The sequence below is a fragment of the Anguilla rostrata genome, chromosome 15 (genome assembly GCF_018555375.3).
Source record: "Anguilla rostrata isolate EN2019 chromosome 15, ASM1855537v3, whole genome shotgun sequence".
Taxonomy (NCBI): Eukaryota; Metazoa; Chordata; class Actinopteri; order Anguilliformes; family Anguillidae; genus Anguilla; species Anguilla rostrata.
The window spans coordinates 21,055,955-21,077,925 of record NC_057947.1 but is presented as its reverse complement, the minus strand read 5'-3'; the positions used below and the strand labels follow the sequence as shown (position 1 = coordinate 21,077,925).

The 21,971-nt window shown below is 39.2% G+C and overlaps 1 protein-coding gene across 1 annotated transcript in view; it reads right to left on the bottom strand.

The window, feature by feature from the left end:
• Positions 1-19,701, bottom strand: part of LOC135240757 (ly6/PLAUR domain-containing protein 1-like) — a 36,445-nt gene extending 16,744 nt beyond the window's left edge. The window contains exons 1-2 of the mRNA XM_064310656.1: positions 19,493-19,701; positions 16,013-16,147 (exon numbers count right to left, since the gene is read on the bottom strand). Coding sequence (XP_064166726.1) covers positions 16,013-16,147; positions 19,493-19,541 — 184 coding nt within the window. The 5' untranslated portion in view covers positions 19,542-19,701. The remainder of the gene's footprint in view (positions 1-16,012; positions 16,148-19,492) is intronic.
• Between the last annotated feature and the right edge of the window lie 2,270 nt (positions 19,702-21,971).

Genomic DNA, 21,971 nt, shown 5'->3' with positions numbered 1-21,971 from the left:
GTAGGTTACAAAAAACGATGTCGCGGCACAGCATCAAAAGCCAATTAAATATTATTAGAATCAGACACATAGCCTAATGTCCATATTTTGATCATTCGATGACCAATAATTTCACGTTGAATTAAGAACGTCGGGGGAAAACAATGTATAGGCTACTAACGAAAAAGCCGATAATAGTGCCGCATAGTCTGTCATTTGATTTTCAACTAAAGGAATTATGTCGAAATTAAGCCGTAGGCCTACTTAAAAAAAGAAGAAGCATGATGTAGGCTACATGAAATAATAATGTCCTTACATGAGTTTACATAAATAAATGCATTTACAAATACTACACACATTTATAGGCACGTGAAAAGTATCTTGCGCAAGTGCACATCTCCATAATCAGAATAAAAAACGAGGGAAATATCGACTAAAATTTTGGGTAGACATCACTGTCAGTCTTCCTTTGATCCACCTCTGGGAGTTTAACCCGAAGTGGAAATGTGGGAAATGTGCTTGTGGGATTTATAGAGATGAAAACCATGCCAGACAATTCTGATGGTCGGACGGTTTGATTAATCTAAATGAGATGATTTTCATATTTTATTTATGCCGATGACGGCGTTCTCAAATCATAGCTCAGTTTCTGTAATATTTAATAAAGCCAACGGGTTTCCACATATAAATAAACAAATGGAATATAAATATGGGAAATGGTGATGGTGGTGTTCAAGCACTTCACCATTAAACTACAATCTGTAACAGAAGTATATTAACTAAACATAAAGGAGAGTTTATCCATTGTTTTGAAGTTCATTAAATCAGTGCTGTTGACACAAAAATACTCAATGCCAGTCGGTCATCTAGTATCAACTGATTCATTTTTGACTGTCATTCTCCAATCCAGGATACCCTCAGGGGTCCTTCTCAGCCATGTGTCCCTTTGACATTGTCCATCAGTAGGCCTGCTTTTATCAGGCAGCGTTCATGTGCTCCAACCAAGGAGAAGCTTTGGTGTCAGTGGGTTAGACATTTCACCGTAGGGCATTAACCCCATAATAGGGATGAGTGGGAAATGCCTTCACGTGATTACGCAATTATCTTATTAGATGTGTTTATCCAGAGAAAACCGAATGGATGAGAGGTGGTAAAGTGACAATTTTCACATTTTCACACATAATTTAGAGAAGAGAAGGTTTGAAACTACGTGAGCTTTCAACTGAATGATCTCTCAGAACACATGCTACTGGTCAACCATGTGTGCTGTATACATTTGAATTCTCTGCTGTATTACAGAACATTGATCTTAAGATTTTATGTTAAATTATTTCAGTTTGTACTCCAGCTGTTAACACACAAATAATTTGTTAATCTCATCGTGTAGTTTAAAGAGTTTGATTCACATTTTTTTCTCATGAAATATACATTTATATAATACAAAATATACACAGGTAAAACCATATATAAATAGCTTTTACTAGTCATTTATTTAATTTATTTTCTGATTTTACACAGAGCTGTACACATCTACAGACTACTAAACTGTATTAATGTATAAATAAGTAGGCCTACCATCAACCCCCCATGCACACACATATACACACCATGTACATTGTTGAATGATAACATGCTACCTTAAATAGCATCATTTTATGCCAGGAAACAAGTCACTTCTTCCACATAAAATACTGTTTTTGGAATTCAATTTCAATGTTCAAATTAATTTTTACTTTGAGAAGAATTACATTCAAATCACACAACTCATTGTAGTGTTCTACAGATAGACTAAACCGCTCGGCTGTGTTTCCAAGGTTCTTTCTGTGTTTCAGAGGAAGCAATGAAGAAACAAAGAAGCAATTAGCTGATGTCATTCTATTTATATAAATGCAATCATATTTCTTATGAACAAGAAATTAGCGCCTGAAAATTGCTGTCAAGCGGGTATTATGTATAGGAAGAGCAGGTTCATAATTTTACATCACTACTAGCCAGAGTAAATGAAGTTGGGTTTTGTTAACTTGGAGCTGGGCTTTTTGAGGCAAGCTCCCATAGGCTTTCATATGATAGCGAGAACTTCCCTTATCTGCCAATGACTCGCCATGAAGTCACCGCTGAGCATTAGCAATCTAAGCTAAATCAAGGAAGCTACGTTTCAGTTTTCAGGCAAAGTGTTCTGTATCAAAGTATGCAGCTGGGTGTATTATTTTCTCAAGTTAATAATTCATACTCTGATGTTTGATAAGACTTGTGTTACAGCTAATCCTTACCCACGTTTAGACCATACATTTGAGGCAGTTGGTGGGGGCAGGGGGCAATTAAACATGAGGTCGACTTATCCTTGAACAGATATGGCTGTATAAAGTTCCTGTACAGCAATGGCTGAGATCATGGGGCTTTTTGCAACTCTCATCTGAACAAGATACACAAGGGAATATCAGTGTTTGAGTCAAAATATAGCCTTAAAAACTCGCGGAGGAGGACCGCATTAACCCAGGCCCCAGCTGGGTCATTATTTTCTTTAAAAAGTTATCACGCGAGTTGGAGTAGTAGACTTCCAGATTGGCATGCCCCTTTGAGTCACCTGCAACTAGTAACCCTACAGCCAGGGTTAAATCCACACTGCACCGTTCCTGATTTTGGCTGGGAGTCTCGTATACTTTGCCAAAGTGCCACCCAGGGGAGAAAGGTGTTCCATCAATAGGGTACAACTCCGCCTTGCTGCTCAATCGTGACCCCTCTGGTTAATTAGGTGCCTACACTGTGCCTGCAAAAGCTGCGTCAATTGCATATTCTTCCGCCACTGCAACTGCAGTAGCTCAGGGGATAGACTGCAGAGTGAAAACAAGAACCTCAGTTCTGCAGAGTGCGTGCGATAGTATACACCCTCCTGAATTGGTAGAGGAATTTGTCATTTCAAATTTGGTTAAACAAAAGGATGGGGGGGGGGGTGTATGAGCTTTAAATTAATATTTGAGAAATGGTAGCTCCCAGGCTCTCCCTATTACACTTTCACAATTCTGTACATCCATACAGGTGATGCTGGACCTAGTATACGGCTGGTGTCAGAAATGTAAACTGAACATAAATGTGTAGCAAACTAAGGTGGTGGAGTGCATGGATACAAAGCCTAATCCTGTCTCAATGCACTTAATTTGGCATGCAGATATTATTTGGGGGTGTGTAAATACACCCAAAATACTGCTATACAAGGTGATATGAGATGTAAAACATTACGGTAATGCCAGTGGCTCTATATTTTTAGGAATTGGCAGAGACTCTGAAGCATGGCTGATGATTGAATCTCCCAGTGAATGCTTTTTTGGGCTTCCCAGCTGAACATAAAGAACTAGTAGATAAAAAGCCTTTTTTTCTTTTTCAATATGTCACACCTCGCATGTAAGGACAGTCTCTATTCAGAAAATGACCAAAGGAGTTATCTTGCATTGTCAGAGAGGAAGGAACAGAAGTGGTTTCAGCTAATAGACCAGAGGGAAAGAAATTGTGCACGTACCGTAAGTTAAAGAACACATTTGAAACAGAATCCTATGTCGAGAGTATCTTGTCAAGACAACACAGAAGCACTCTTGCAGAATTTATATGTGGAGTCGCACCTCTAGCAATTCAAACCGGCAAATATAGAAATAACCCAGTGGATAGACGCTTCTGCACTCTATGTACTAATGGTTCTACTGAACCTCAATTCGATGTACACTTCAACCCTATTCAAGCTGGATTCGTTTCACCAAGGGAGGTTAACTGATATGATTTAAGTGATTACTGACAGGATGCATGATTTTTCCAGTAGGAAAAGTCCAGAATGTAAAAACACCTGTGCAAATTATTTTCTGTTTCACAAAAACCAGATGTCCTTCAACAATTGCAATCCAGTTCGAATGGACACTGCAGTAATGCACACTGATCAGCCACAACACTAAAACCACCTGCCTAACATTGTGTAGGTCCCCCCCGAACCGCCAAAACAGCTCTGACCCGACGAGAGTTTTTTAAATCATGTGGAAATAATTCACCCTCTAACAATATCTTAGCCTTTTATAGCCTTGTAGCAACTAATAATGTAATAAACTACCAATAGTGTAATAACTTCGAATAATGTAATCCATTTCAAATTTTTTATGTAATAAAAACCAATAATGTAATAAGTAGTAGTAGTAGTAGTAGTACTGTATTTTATTGATTCCCGGGGGGAATTTTCACTGTTGCAGCATCAAAGACAACAAAGTAACACAATCAGATACAAATTTACTGTAGATACAAAATATCAGATACAAATATATACAGAAATCCAAATATACCAGAGGACACCTTCAGAGGTGGAGTCCATGCCTCGACGGGTCAGAGCTGTTTTGGCAGCACGAGGGGGACCTACACAATATTAGGTAGGTGGATTTAATGTTGTGGCTGATCGATGTAATTGTGTATGGAAAGTATTTGCCTTCACTTTTTGGCAGATTTGAACGAGCTGCTTGCAGTCTCATTTTTTTCTCATAGAAGTGAAGCTAGTAAAATTTACATCTGGGCTATCTCCGGTAATTTTGGAGGAATTACAGAAATTGTTACTCTCATACAAATAGACCAGACAATACTCCCATACAAATAGACCAGACAAAACATCTTGAAAACCTTATTACAGCACAACCCATTGTAAAATAAATGCAGCTCGAACAGGGCTGAATAGGGCTTTAAACTATGAATAGTATAATGACATGTCATAAACATCACTCATTCACACCCTACCCGCACATGGCTTACAGAGTCTAAAATATTGGTGGAGCCATCATGTGTTTTCAGTGACTCACTGATTTGAATCAACCAATCAACAGCATCTTTGCTGTGAATGCAGCCTTTCAGCTGGTTCAAAGAAGTTATGATTGACAGCACATAGGAGGCTGCCCCATTACAGGTTTGATGGATTCTCCCTAGTCTTGTTTTCAGCAGTGTTCCTGCTAAACATCCATCCTCTGGTCTGACTTATGATGCCGAGAGATCTGCCCCAGCAACCTTATGGTATTGTCCGGCTTACGGTGCACCTCAGCAACATTTTACGGTATTTTGCAGCTGACAGTGGCAAACAATGCATCTCTGCAACGTTACGCTATTGTCCGCCAAAATCATCTCCTCAGTCTCCAAACAAAGACAGTCCCCCTGTCCTTTATACCACTCCACTGTCCCATACATTGTCCTCTCATTTTCAATTCAGTTATTTTCAAATAAAAACCATCTGTCCAGTTTCATTCCTGGAAATTAATAAACCAAATGTCACACTTGGCTTCCCTTTCCAAGTGGGCACACAATAACCAGAGAACAGGTTCAAAATGTGTGACTGAAATGAAAGGCAGTATAAATGTATCGCTAACACCAATATTTCAGACAAACTAATTCATCTTTGTTCTTTTTTTGGAAGGCTCTCTTAAGCAGGGTGACTACCAAAGAATTAGAAATCACATCAACAAATATCACGTACTTCAAAACTGTTCAAATGAAATACAGTGGATAAACAGCAGGGCAGGGCCACTCCAGCCCAAAAATATACTAATATAATACTGCTGCTTCTTCAGAGGGCAGGACACACAGGCCATAACTAGTCTTCTGTTAAAGGACAGATGGAACATTTATTTAGATATTTCAGCAATATAGAAGCCGATAAATATACCTCTATATATCTATAATAACCATATGGGAAAAGGTAGATTATAATTGTAGTAGAGCTTAATTCTGCTTGTCTGCAATTAAATTCTTTAATCTAGTAAAATTCTTTGACACGGGTTGGAACATGCAATCAGGAACCTTTTGTTCAGTTCCAGCTATTATGTGCGACATTATCTGGGAGGTATAGCTGATTGAACCCTTCAGACTATTTTTACATTAAAAGCTCTGGCTGTAGCTTTCGACACAGTTTTCTTAAATGTTACACGGTATAATTTGGCCAAAACTTGCAGTTGCATTCCATATTAATCAGCTGAAATGTATAATTATCAAAGCTGCCACCTTTTCTTTACTCGCTGTGGGTAGAATCATAAATGGCCACCTCTTGGGAAACAAAAAAAAAAAAACTGAAATCTTAAGTCCCTTTAGGCTGATGTGATGAAGGTCACGTTACCAACAGCAAAGGCAGTTATGGCTCCCTCCTACTGTGTTCCGCGCACTTTTTCCTTTCCCTGCTCTTAGTTCTTCCCTCCCACTCTCGCTTTTCTCAGTTCTTACTATATATTACCTTCCATAAAAATTACTGCCATTTACCCAGAGCACACAATTTTTCTTTTTTAAAAATATAGTACCCATTTAGACAGCTGTATATACACTGGAGTCATTCAGGTTAAGTGCCTAGCTCAAGGGTGTAATGACAGTGCCATACCTGGGGAATCAAACCGGCAACTTTTGGGGTTCAGTTCAGTACCTCTTTGTCCCTCACTCCCTCTGTTTTCAACACAACCCTCCCTCACTCCCTCCTTCTGCATTCAGCTCTTTCCTCTCCCCCCCCCTCTGTTTTCACCTCTTTACCCTTTCTCTGTGCCTCACACCCTTTGAGAAATGGTAATGCCATTTCATATATTGCTTACAATCTGGTTTTGTGTGCATTTAATGTAAAGCTTTTCTAATATGATGCAGACAAGACTCTCAATTTTATTTTTGACACATCTCTTAACATCTGAAAATTTTCATGACTAAAGAGTTAATCAAACAAACCTCTCTGTTGAAAACCAGTAAATATTATTAATAGCTGTAAATGTGGTCTGTCTTGTGAAAGCAATTCCATACAATATGTGATAAGCTAAAAGGAAAGGACATGGATCAACAACCAGGTTGTGCTGTGAAAAATTAGCAGAGGGTGTGAGAATACTGATCTAAAGACCACTCAAGCTTCAAAAAGATCCACATCCCCCCCCCCCCCCCCCAGGTAAGAGTAGTTGGTTAAGATGTTACAATGCACAACATGTGATAAGCATTCTATTCTGAACAAAAACACATCAGATTCACTGCCAAAACTTCCATGGAAGTGTAATGCTTAGAGAGAGAAATTTGTATCTGCCAGTGACATACCATATGACGTTGTTAATTTGGTGATTATTATTGGACACAGTGATTTTACTGTACAGGTTCCTCTGCTTGCACCATTGATAAGATGAGACCAACAGGACCTTGCTGCTTTTCAGTGGCCACTGCTGTTCCTCGCCATGCCTTTTGCTGGATAATTAATTCCTGTGGGGAGGTAGCTGAATTTATTTGTCACAGACGAGCACCACCGATCCATGCTGTCCTGCAGACATTTCTCATTAAGAACAAACCGCCATCCGATCAGTCGGTGACAAAATGTTGAAGTGACAGGCCTGATTCAGGTGAGAGACTAACCCACAGAGCAAGAATGTTTCCTCCTTCCTGGCTTTACACCATACAGGTTATCCTACCCTTTAGTTTATACCCCTTATAATAACAAGAGACATGCACGCAACTTCTGCATGTGCAGGTTCCAACGCACTGTAGATGATCTTATAATCCATGCTCTGCTCTAAAGATTTTGAAAAAAAAGGAAAAATAAAAATCACCAGAACATTCAGGATTACAGCCACACTTTAAACATTAATGTCCGCACCTGCAGTGTGTTCTGTCCTCAAACGTGGAAGATATGTCAACAAGAAAGTGGTATGATTGCCACTGTAATTTCAGTCCTTTCTGGGGAACGGCGACATGACATCAATGACTGCAGGTAATATTTTTCCCCGAGTTCTGAAACGGCTGTCACGTTTTGTTTTTTTTTTTGTTTGTTTTGTTTTCCTTTGATTCTCGCAGAGGTCCAAAATGATCTGGAGTGAGCTACGACCAGTCGGAGAACGCGGACGTCGAGGGCAGCAGACATACGGAAAAATACGGCATTTCGATGCAACCCCTTCAGCAAGCTGTCATTGTCAGGTCCTCTGAGGAAAGAGTCGGTCCGCACTGCACCCTGAATAATAGATGTTGTTCAAGAGCTGAAAGTCATTTTGGCCCTGCTGTAGGGGCTTATCCTGGGTGATCTACACCAGGAACCGTTACACTGGCACCAGTCTGTGTTTGAGGATACATATCTTGGTGCTCTACAATATATTTAGTGTGTTTACGAGGGATGTGGGCCACTATTGTTCTGTCCAGAACGTTCCCCTGCAATCTCGGTGAGACATGTACTCAATTTAAAAGTTATCCGAAAATGACAGAGCTAGTTTTTGTTATATACTATCCACCTGTGGCTAATATACTGTATGTTCCGCTTGGGCCTCACAGCAGTTTAAAATGGCACTGCCTTCAGCAGCATTAACCACATGTAGCACAAACGCATCTGTGGAAATAGTCTCATCTTCTTCATAAACGAAGGGCAGCCATAACAAAAGACATATTGGACCCCTGAACTTGACTTTAATGTTCTCATGCTGTAGCAATGTTACCATTTGAGATATGGTGAGAAATGGTGCACGCACGTCTGTCTTCACACATTCTCACACACAAACACGCATGTGTGTGCGTGCTTACTCTTCTGAAGCATTTCAAAGTTGTAGTAAAATGACTACTGGGAGTCAGGCACAGCGTGCCAAAAACACATTTATCTACCTTTTTTGCCAATGAAATTTTATTCATTTATCAAAAGCAAAAAATGACTTTAAGACCTCTCTCCACATGAACGTGTGTCAACATGCTGTTCTATGAAAAATAAAACTCAGGGAAAGCACTTGATTGGCCATATCAACAATTTATCAAGCCTACTTATTCAGTGAGGATCTTTGGCTTGGTAGTGCCACAATACTTTATGCTTCCAGCTAAAAACCTTCCCGAGGGTTTGTTTCCAAATACAGTGCTTACTGACAGAACGCTTCATAACACTCAAGCTCCAATTATACAACACATATCAAATCATAACTGTGTGGTGACTTTTGGCACTTTTTGAGAGCAGTCCTATGGGGCCTATTAAACAGACAGTAACCAGAGAGGCACTCGACACTGGCACTACCGTTAAAACAACTAAGCGCTGGAAAAGTCATTTCAGCGGTACAGAGGCACCGTTGAGAAGGCGCTGTTTATTTCTCCTCAATCCGAGCCCGCGTTTACATCGGGCCAATAACCACTTAGCTCTTAGCGCACGCTGGCGCAGTCTGTCTCCCAGCGTACGCCTCCTTTAAAGTAAGGAGGCAAGGACTTACAGAATTGATCAGAGAAAGTGATAACATTTTTTTAAAAAGCCATCCAAACACCTGAAAATAAGCCCGCCGCCGACCATCTCTGTCATCAAAACTGGAGAGGCTATTACCGCAGGGAGAGCTACGAAAGGGCTGAAAAAAATGGTTTGCTTTTCTTTCCTCCTTAGCTATTGTCCACAGAGCTGTAAATGACGACTGAAACAAGGTTCTGTGTTCAACAGCACAAACCATTTGGGGTCCGTTAACAAGCTCTTCCAGTCTCATGAACCCATGAATGTCTGTTTCTGTGTCTGAAAATGCAACTCACACACACACACACACACACACACGCACATGCAAGAAATGTATTTGAGATTAACATATGGTCAACATCTTGATCAGGGGTCTCAAACTTCAGTCCTGCAGGCCCACACTGTCTGCAGGTTTATGAGGTCTCCTTTCACTCAGCAATTAATTTAGGCTTTGGTAAGAAGGTGAGCAGATTCTTTAACCAATTAATGCCTTTGCTTAAGCAGGTTGTGTGATGTGCCGTGTGATGTAACAGTGACATTATGGGGTCTATTGTCTGGCCAGCGCATGGTGTGTTGCAAGCTGTCACACTGGCAAAGTGATATTTTCGCCATTGATTTAGACATGTCGGAGCCTTTTGATAATTTTGTGCCAAAACCTGCACCAAAGTGGAAGCAGAGCCACTGCTGGAGGTGTGTCAGTCAAGTTCAAGCAGGTCATTGAAATCCCATTCAATGATTCAAAAGCCAATCAACAGTTTTCGTGAATCATATGCTGCCCAAATTGACTTTGATATGAATCCCAGAAGCAGGAAAAATGCACTTTGCATTTATTGTTTATTGTCTTTTTATTTCTTTTTTTCTCATTTTAATTCCTGTATTTATTTCTATTTTTTATTGTTTATGGCTGTTCTTATACTGCATTGTTGGTCCCTGAGGTATTGTATTTTGTTCTTTTTCTTACACCCATTTATAATGAGAAGAATTACAATCAATGCAACAATCATTTCATTTTAATTTACTGTAGTTAAAATGATAGCTACAATACCGGAAAAAATATGGATAGACTGCATTATAAACAGTTTTACAATTGATGCAATATTTTGCAACAATATCTCTTTTTGGAATAATACATGTTATAATCTAATACATGTAATATGTAATATCAACATAAAACAAAAAGGTAGAAATAATTAGCATTTGTGTTAAACAAGTAATAACCATTATACATGTTTATATGTATCAGTTCATAACAACATAATTAAGCAGTCTAATGTACTGATCTTACTGTTGGAAATTATACAATCAGCTTGAACATGTATTGCTTTGTCCAGTATTTTTCTACATACAATTATAATATTTGTGCTAAGAAAAAAAAAAAGATTTGATTTTAAAATTACTGATGCTCACAGAATGTCATTACCACTCATGGACAAGGAGATAATTTTAATAGGGGAAAACCAGCAGAATTGTAAAATTTTCACAAATTTCACAAAAAACTTTTTTTTACTGAATTACAGTACTTAGAAGTAAAACTCACTTAGAAATAAAGCTGTGATTTCACTACAAAGAGCATACACTTGTCTGCTACAATAAGTCACATTAGGTTTGAGGTGATCACAAACGGTTCATGTAAAATTTAAACAAACATTAACGTAGTCTGATGTTACAATTGCAAAGTATGTGCGGGCCAGTTGTAACAGAGGTGTGGTGCAGTTGTAACAACAAATAATAACTGCATACATTGTCAATATCGACATTTCCAGGACAATGCACTGGCGGGTTCAAAAGAACATACTGTGCATGGATATTTAAATCAGGAGCCCGTTAAAGAGGACATTTTTTTCCCTTTATTGCCAAAAAACAGAACGTATGCAGGAGTAAAAAAAAACTCCTTACCAGGACACTTCAAGGGGACTGTCCAAGAATTGGATGAGTTGTGGTTTTGTCATGTTTTAAAACATTTATTTTGTGTATGTAGTCAAGTCAATAGGAGAGAGTAAAGAAACCTTTTTCAGTCAGTTTGCTGGCCTGTTATTCATCATGTGTGAGGTCAAAACCAGGTTTTACCTCTTTACCCTTCAATATGTATGTTTTAGGGTAGATGTTACCACCATGCCACATGGGGACAGACTTGTTTTGTGCATAGCAATGTCTGTGCGTAAGCAATACAAGTCAAACCTACGCAGATTTGGAACCAGGAGATAAATTGTTGAAATAAGTTTACTGAAACATAACAAAACCACAACTCATCCAATCCGACCTAGTTCAGTTAGGCCATTGCTATGAATGAACAGATTTGTGTTACAATTTTTCTTTATTTCGTTTTAGCAATACTAATTCATTTACTGCTTTGAACAGGATCACTGACATTATAATGTTCCCTATTTATTTTATTTTGTTTAATAAAATTAGATATTCTTGTCATAATTTCATAGTAATAGCATAATATGTTTAAGATATTTAGCTAGTTTAACAGGAAATTAAATGTTAAGGCAGTGTTTTATATGACTTTTGATGGACGAAAATTTTAACCAATTCAATAGATTGTTCAATTGTACATTTTTAGAAACTCTTCAGCAAAAGAACACCTTGAGAGAAAGCTCTGATTAGTATATGCTTATCCCCATTTTCCATCACAGTGGTGGACCATGGAAATTGGCAGTGCACTTAAGTGAAATGAAAAGAGGTAATTTGATTGACTTTGAATAAATCCAGGTACAGCACACCCAGTGACAATATATTCAGCATAATCCAGCCCATTTTCCACCTGCACTGCGGGTCTGTCTTTGATGGTGTTTTTTCCAACCACATTGTCGACCCCTGAAAAGGCTGCCAATAGCTCTTTTAGTGTCCAGTGAATGATTTATCTTATTGAGCTACGTTCTTTCAAAAATAACTATGCAAGCCATGAACAATACATTTCCCATATTTACATCCGAGTCAGATGTTAGTCTAATGCTTTCATTTTCTGTAACACGGGAAATGATTCGGTTACAAAGAGGTTCCCTTTTTTAACCAATTATGATTATTGGCTCACAGGTGAAATAAGTTGGTTGTGATTACTGAAAGTGTGAATACCTGGGCAATCAAAAAGCCAAACCTACATTGTATTAACATATGTTTGTGTTGCCCTTTCCCTCCAGCCATTAAGAAAAAAACTTTTAAATGTTCATGTGCAATGTACTTACACTGTATTCACTTTCATTACATCCGAAATGCCTCTGCTTGTATTCAAACTAATGCTGTTTGCTTAGTCAGGTGCCATTTTCAACTCAATCTGACAAGCTTCCACTGAGAACATGGCCAGCATATTTGATCACCCGATGCTCTCTTCATGTCATTTCATCAGCAAACAATAGGTTATCTGAACAGTGATAGATCAATTAAGTTATAGGATGAATTATCACACACCATCTCAATAATCTAAGTTGATAAAGTAATTGCCATCCATTAAGCATGGATAATGATTGACAGTGATGTTTACAAGAAACACTCACATGTTAAATTTGGTTTGATTATTTACTACCATGGACATGCTGCAGTATTTTCAAGTGTCGTACAGTGGATGATGAGAGCAGTTATATAACACTTAACTTGCACAAAAAAGTTAACTAAAAGAATTTAACTCATGACTCAACCAATTAACAAATCATGGTCTTCGATTATGAGTTCTTCAATTAAGACTAAGTAGAATCAGATGTCTTAGTGCTAGACTAAAACAAAAACCTGCACGCACACCAGCCTTTTTCAGATAAGACTGGACACTCCTGCTTTATATGGTTGCATTTTTTTTTTTTACTGCAGCGATACTCAATCCTGGTCCTGGAGAGCCACAGAGTCAGCTGGATTTTAATTTTTTTCTTAAGATCAGTTACCGATTCAGGTCCAAGAAACCAGGTGACCTGAGTTAACTGTGTAATCAACCATTTTATCTTATCAATTGCTGTGCTACTCAAGTGCTGAGTAACATCGAAAGCCAGCAGACAATGCAAAGTGAGGGCCACTGGCTCAAACACATGCTTATCATAGCATTCCATCCATGTTCGTTTTCCTTCCTGACTCTCCCCATATTAGATCAACGAATTGTTTTAATTAACGTCTCGATTAGAAACTCAATTGTATGATTAGTCATTGATCTGGCAACTCCATCTGGCAACTCCAAAACTGGCATAGCAAAGCGCCTTTCCTTGAACTTGTGCAGGTGGGGGTGTATGTGTGTACCACAGACTTTTGACAAATGGTTAATGAATGTGCATCCTCAATGGATACATATTAGAATAGATGCCATATTACATTTCAATGTACTTGTTTAAAGAATAAAATTAATACAATGCTAATGCAACAGTTAATAATTTTCTCGTGTTTTTCAACAAAAAGAGTTTAAAAGGTGGTGTTAATGATTGACAGGACATTAAAACATCTGGGGTAATGCCAGCCTAAAACAATGGCTATTATGGTCAGAAAACTCATTGAAATATGGTAAGACCAAAATATAAAAAACAAGTTTTTGCACATTAAAAAGGCCTGAAATACGGGGCTGTCCTGGGGAAAAAATGGGACGTCTGATCACCCAAAACGCAATCGTAAATAATGTTAATGGCTAAGTAAATGTGCAATCAGTTTATTACTCAAATTAATAGTGAGATTCAACTATTAAACAAATTTGATCAAAATACAACTCAAAGACTATCAGGGGGAACTGATTCAAGCTAGATGTGTCAAATTCAGGCAGCAGTTAAAAAAGAAGTGATTATTATGCATCATTAGAAGAATCAATGAATTCAACTTCATTTGTGTAGTGCTATTTACCACACAACAAGTTTATTACATTCAAATTCCCAGTGGTATCATTTCAGCAAAACCTATGGTATGGCAATGTATCATCACATAGAGCCTAGCCACTATCCATCCATTCATCCATTATCAACTCACTTATTCTTAGTTTGGGTCAGGAGGAGGCTAGAGTCTATCCCAGCATGCATTGGAGGAGAGGCTAAAGAGATGGACAAATCCATCACAGGGCGCATGCACCATTCACTCACACACTCATACCTACAGGGAATTTAGACTCTCCAGTTAGCCTACCTACATGTCTTTGGACATTGGGAGGAAACCCATGTAGATATGGGGAGAACGTGCAAATTCCACACAGAAAGGCCACATAGAGGATTTGAACCCAGGACCTTCTTGCTGTGAGGCAATAGTGGTCTAGCCACTAAAAGAAATGAAAAATAATTCTATGGCAGTGGATAGTGGTGCTGATGAAAGGAATGTTTCACTTCAAGAACAATAATTATGACAAAGGAAAAAATGTGCAGAAAAAACGTGGTGCATTCTAAAAACGCTGGTGTTGCTATCAGTTCGAGTTTCAAGTTCAAAGGTGTCTGTATTGATTGACTAAGCCAGTGTGCTGGGAAACAGATGTATTGATGAAGACTGCGTCAACTTATCCAACATGCAAAAAGCACACAAAGAGCCTAAACAACAGCAGAAATGTCAAATGAAGGGCTGATTTGAAGTTGCATGCTTTTTCGTTCAAACTGTGAGTGCGTACGCAAAACAAAAACACAAATCAGACAAAAGCTGGAGAGCCAGGTGGAATGCTAAATTTCAGTCAGTTTGACTGGTTGCAGCCATATTGTCATCTATTAGCTGTTACAGCATAAATATGCATAACTAGACTGCAATTGTGTTCTTAAAGTATTAACGTGCCCGATTTTAGCCGCACATGGAGAGAATAAGTCCAACATGTTCACTTGAGTATACAGTGTATCATCACACAAAGCATTCCTTATTTAGTTTTAAAGGCATACTACGCAGGATTTCTTAGCCTGTGTTTACAATCAATCTCAACCCCACCCATTCATGCCAAGTAAGCTACTCCACTTAATGTAGATCGCTGGATAGCTATAGGTAGTGTGAAATGAGTGACCGTGAGCGACAGTAAGAAGGCAGGTTTGATTATTGCTTAATTCAATTATGTTGAACATAATAGTGGTTTTATCGTTGAAACTTTCAATTTGCCAATTTCAGACCGTCGCAGATAGTCCTTATTGTCACTAGCTTCACATTGCCAGTAACATTGCTTACAGGTGTAACAGAATACCAGCCAACTGCTCATCTCTTTTAATCCCCTTGGCGAACTTCAGCTGACCCCACCGAGGAAAAACAATTCCAAGGTTAACTCTCGTTAGCCTCCATTGCTGAACTTCATTCTCAGACAAAAACGCGAATGTGCTCACAATGAGAGTACTATTATAAGTTACTGTACCTTGGACTTATAGAGATATTGTATATCTTTGACAGCCCTTGTATTATCTACCATAGCAGCTTTTACAGCGATGCTTCTCAGCTTCTCAGATCGAATCCTGAAGTAACAAAATTAAACAGCTCTACTTAATCCACTAAACGAGCAGTCTCGGAACAGGGGAAGGTAGCTAAATTGCTTCATTCAAGAAAAACAATGTGTTTTAATGAGGTAATTAAAAGCCATGCTTAAATTAAAGCCTGCAGATCCTGTTGGTCCAACCGCTCAGAGTTGTGTGGCCCTCCAGGAGCTGGGCTGACTAGCCCCAGAGGAACAGGAGCCCTCCATAATAAAGGCTGAGTAGCCCAATAGCCACTGGAGCTCACCAGAGGCAGTGCTAGGTTTCTCTACTCTGGCACAATGAGCTAATGCTGGGTCAGGACCTTGCAGGCTGCCATGATCTCTGACCGACCCTAGCCTGATCCCAAGCAGCATATCACCCTCATGCAGCATGGCCTAACTGACCCGAAGGACGGGAGATGGGGGAGGGGAATGGGCGGACTCGCAACACCCACACAGTTTCCTCTTACCATCCTCCTTCACGAGCACCTCCTTTTGGCACATGTCCTGTACGTTGACGGTGCAGTTGACGATGAACTCTGGGGTGGAGCAGTCATTGTGCTTAACCTCCTCGCACTGATAGCACTGGATCTGCAGTGCCAGCCCTGTAGGGTTAACACAGACAAAATGAAGGAACATACGTAAATTGACCATTCACTTCGCAAGTGCAGTCGAGTGTCTTTCAGAATAATCTCTTCCTCTTCCTGGATCAGAAATAGATGCTTTATTTCATATTAACCACATGTGAATCCTTAAAAATGCTGTAAATCACTTCTGTAGTTTGAGAAAATCCCTGATTTTGACAGGAAATGCTAGTTTGATGGCACTCCCATGAGGTGTAACTCAACTTTATTGGCAGTGAGTGGCATCTGAAGCAAGACAAATGCTGGGACATTTGGAAGAAAATAAGAGAGAAAGAAAAACATCACAGAGTCAGAGAAATGCAGGGAAACTAAGCAAGATTAAGACTTTGTGACTAACAAGTACATGAGGAGTCTTGCTGCAGTCTTATTGGAGGAGGAGAGCAAAGGAGCACTCATGCAAACAAATGTAGAGAAGCCACACATAATCAGAATTGTTTGCCTCCATCTGAATATGAAATAAAAAGTGCAGCTTAGTTTTTTCTCATATTTGATGGCGCAAACAACTGCGGTTTCATACCATTTAAAACTAAATAGAAAAACCAATCTTTCAGTGGACTGTCAGAGAATGCTCTTGTGCATTAAATATGTGATTTGTCAATGACAACTATGTATTTCAATTATGTTCCAATTATACATGTTGACATATGTTATGGTATTCAAAATGGCAGTAAAAATATTCTGAGTAATAGTGTATGTAATATTAATGCAAATTTGGAGCCAGTTAATATAATTAGTACACCTGGTGCAATTGCTCAAAACCAATTACATATTCACTCAGAAGAAACAAGCTGTGACAGTGCTTAAAATGTCTCCCCACAAAATATACAGCATACTGTGAAGTGAAGGCAATCTTTCTACTTCAATGCCATTCTTCAGCCTTTTAGGCCTGGCTGACAGGTGCTGCAGATTTACTCGTTAAAAACGGTGGTATTCACTCATTCATAAGTTTGACATGCGCTGCCAAATTCTAATTCCATTTCTGAAAAACAAAATCAAGCATTAATTCTTTTCAACCCACCCCCCGTTAAAACATCCATCCATCACAGGATGCAAGCCGCAGTTATATATAATAAAAAAACAAACAGGTGAGCATCCATCAGAGAAACACCCACAATGCACCAGCACTTGGCACAAGGCTGCATGTTAAATTATCCAACCCAGATTTACACTAAAGCTTTAGGGTACACGCAAAAAGCAGATGTCTGAAATGACAAGACATAAATTCCACACCATGTGTGGTGCCCCTTTATGAAAAGGCACTATATATATGGCAGTGCTGCACACTGGAAAGTTTCTGAGTTGGTCAAAGAGAGATGACTGGCTGGCTGGTTCAGAGCTAGAGCAAGATTTAGGAGCTGGCCCTTTGAAGCAGGTCTGGAGAATCATTCTAATCCCTGCCCTACTAACCAAGGCCATTTCAGTGAGTCACAGATTGTTTTAGGGCACAGTGTTAGACCACTTTAAGGTGTGTAGCAGAAATGTGGGTGGGATTAAAGAAATGCACTGAACCCTCCGTTCAGGACTCACTGGAAAACATGGCTATTTATTGGTTCCACTTTTGTGTTCCTAAGAACAGTTGTATGGATCAGTAAGCCCTGAAATCTGTACTGCAAAATGACCATTTCAGACCTGGCATCAGCCATGTCATCTGAAGCACTAAGCGCACAATTACTGACCACACAGTCAACACTTCCTAGTTGTTTGATACCAACATCCTGAGAAAGACAGTAATGACTCTCAGATTATCCATTGCTCACACTTTCAAACAAGAAGCCAAATGTCGATTTGTTCATAAGCCGACTGTCCTGTACATGCCCTTTTGACAAGAAAATTCATATAATTCCCGAACACCACAGAGAGACGAAGGATAAATATTTGAGAGAAAAGTTTGCAAATACTTTGGAGTTTTTTTTTTTTTGACTAGCTCCATCACTGTAAAAAGTATCCCTTTACGCAACGAAATATGTATTCGTGGTGTTCTCGGTAATGACAAGGCTATTCTAATGGTTTACCCATCTACAAAACGTCATACGTTTACGTTAAGTGTAAACAAAAAAAAGTTTTTAAAAGTTAGTAATGCAGTACTACAGAACCTTCACAAGTTTGAGGTGGTATAGAGTTTTATTTTTAAGCCACCAAGCATGACTGGTAATTATCACATTACATTAAAAACATGTCAATTATTCAAACTCAAATTATGAAAAAATGTATAAGTAAATATCACGGCATTAATAAGAATTGTTTTTATTTATTTTTTATTTTATTTTTTTACCTCAATGAAGGTTTATTTTACCATGCACTGCGGTGCAGTCTAGTATGTGACAGAAATCTGTACCTTTATCAGCCTCATAAATTATCAGTTGTTTCCCTAGTTACTTTGCTTCGACATCAGAACAGAAGTGGGAAATATCATTTCAAAATAAACTGCAATACTCAGGTTTCATTTTTGAGGATGACAGGAAAATACTCTTAAATTCAGAGATGATAGAGATTTGTGGCTGGTCATCGATAACTATATAAATCTAGATAAATATGATGACAAAACTGTCCAATGTTTGAATAACGCCGATTTCAGTCAAGATTGAGGTTGTCACACGTTTCAGAGATTCTGCGCCTATACCTGAGTGCGGCATTTCTGAGATTTGCTGCACGAGCAACGTGTTTGCTTTATCGACGTATTGCAAAGGAGGATCGCTTAAAACAAGCAAAAATAGAAATGACCACAATATGTCCAATATTTCCTACTGCCTGGGTTTCTACATGCTTCCAAAATTTCAAACAGCGCGTTATTTAACGCATTGCCTCAATGTTGCACGCCACCTTACAATGAACACTTGTAAAGCTACATGTTGCTTTACTAAATCGAACTGACAACATGCGCAGTTATGGAGACAGACTTACGTTCTTTGGAATTTGGAAACGATAAACTACAGTTGTATAGCCGGCAGTGAGCTCAATAATTCGATAAACGCACTCACACTACACAATTTCTGTGTTCTCGAGTTTGATAGCTTAACATGCTCATGCAAAAGCCTAAATTTTATAGTTCTGGCCGTTTCAAAATACTAATGATAAGCAATCACTCCGCTCTAAACTAGCCTACCTGTACGTAAATCAACGCACAGCACGCTGCAAGCAAGGCAGTTGTTGCTCATCACTGTTTAACAGGAGCCTACAATAGTTCACAGTAGACTTAAAAAATAGACAATTGAGATCGGCAAAAAAATAAAAAAAATAATCATAGCTTAATGTTAAGACCATGACAGTTCCAATATGGACAGTCCGCAAGTGTGCAGTTTAACCTACCTGTTCTGAGGAAAAATCCAAAGAAAGTTGTGTAAATAAGAAACCGCATTCTCGCCCAGATGTCGATTGTAGAGAAAACATCAGACCCGTAGACTTACTAGGAACGCAAAGCTCTTAACAGGATCCGTGACATCGGTTTGTGAGCGTACATGCCGTGTGCTGTGTCGCGCAGGCTGTGATTTCGGAATTCTCACTGTGAAGTGACAGGCAGGGTCCAGACCGAAATACAGGAGCAGGAGGCATAAAAGCACGTGACAAACACTAGTCGTCACAAGTCTACAAGAAATTCACATTCATATGGCCCCACCGAGCTTCTCATAAACGTCTATATGCAAGACATAACGGAAAATCCATGGTAACGGTATGCCTACTCATTTCAATTATATATATATATATATATATATATATAAATTGTTGTTTTTTTTTAATATATACTATTAACATTGCATTAGAGTGGTTACAGAAAGGTAGCCTATATTCTCACTATTGATATTTATTAAATTCAAAATACATGCCCAACTGTATTTTCCAGATGGTTAGGATAATTTACCAAAATGTTGACTAAAACTTTTTTCCTTGTTCCATTCTCCACCAAAAGTATATTCAGTACTAAATAAAGCTATGAATAAGAGCGGTATTTATCCTCCTATATTTCTCCGCCACCACCCAGAGAGGTGTAAAAACGAGGTGGGACACTTGGAAATCTCTCGTTTCCTTCCGTTTTTAACGACCATTGATTCCAGGAACAAATAATTTTACTATCCGTAATAGATGTATGTTGCTATATCGCACATAACATTTGATTGTCATCTAAAGCTTAAAAAAAAATTAATTGTCAATTTCATCATTGTTTTTGATAACTCAACAAGGGCCCCACACACGGGCTAGTCTAACATGTAACATTCCCAAGAAAGACAAGTCGCTGCTGTGACGCCTTTTCCCTCGGCTTGCTTAAAGCACGTTTGGAGACAAAGCGAGAGCAGCATCTTTAAAAGTCACTCTTGACTAGCTGAATTAATTAGCTTTATTTATACTCCTATAATTGCCCATCAAGAGACTCTAATTGTTATAAATCCCCTGCTTTGTAAGACCGCAATGCTCACAGTAAGTTAATTGCCCTCAGTAAGTACATACTGTTATAGATTCCGAAAGTTCTGCAGGTTGAAAGACTTCTATCATTGCCTATCTATGGAAAAAGAGTGAAAAGGCTTTAGTCACACGTTCACATGAAGGCCACTTGTAATGCATGCTATATCTTCTTGAAACACACGTCTTTACATACACCATTTACAAGTTTCTTTTAAGCCCAGTAAACCACAATGCACTTCCCCCAGTAGTGCGCTGCCATATATTGAATGTAAGTATGCAGAGCATGTCAGCAATACCTTACAGACCATTATGAAAGAGAGATTATTGTATGTACAGTACTAAAGATTTTAAACATGACATGCCTTGCAGCTATGTCGTAGTAGATTGATCCCACCCCAAGCACTGACCGTGCTCCATCAAACCTTTGCACAAATGGTTATGAGAAACTGATCTAGATTACAATACTGGGAAGTGGGGACATGCTCTGACTAATGAACTGATCACAGCTACTGTTAGTAGCTCAGAGCACATGCATATTATTGCTTTCATTAGTGCCAATTCCAATTTGAAAATTCATCATTATTTAGACAGACATTAGTATTGCCCTTCTTTGCTGCAAGGTTATGAATTCTTGAATTGTGTGATAACGTCAGACAGCAGCTTTATGCACAGTGCCCAGTAATTTGTGGTTCTGCTTAGGACAGTGTGTATGTGTGGAGGGGGGGGGGGGCTGGGTATGTATGGAGGGGGTCCTGCTTCTTTTAGAGAGCAGTAGCAAATGGAGGCGTTTCTGACTGATGCCTCAGACTGACGATCTGAGCTGATCTGTGCTGTCAGTGCAACAAAGTGCAGCATCGGCTGACTAACGCGTGGGTACAGCCGTAGAAGCGGTTGGAGGGTTGGCTGTTTGTTCTGCCATCACATGAACGTTGCCGACATCGTGACATTTTAATTCTGCCAGTAACCCTCCAGATAACAGGCACCTTTCAGATGTGTCATATGTCAAAGTTCTGAGAAATGGTGATGATGTTGCTCCAGATCTGTGTCCTTCATCCTCAGTCGCTATGCCTAACGCCTGCCTACTCGTCCTTATCCTCTTTGGGTCTCTCTCAGTCAATTCAGGGATTCAACTACATTTGTTGTCAGTGTACCTTTATCAGCTGGTCCGTCTGTACAGATCTGACCTCAGATAAGTGGCTGCACATCCGGCCCCACAAATCACAGGCTGTTCAAGCTTGTCTTATCACCAGGTCTGTCAGATCTGACCTCAGATCATCTGCATCGCCACAAGATCCAGTCTGCCCACTTTGCGCTTCAGTTGGTGCCGATGGTGAATCTGCCTTCTCTTCTCTGCGTGCGATTAAGGGTAACAAAAGGTAAATAAAACACT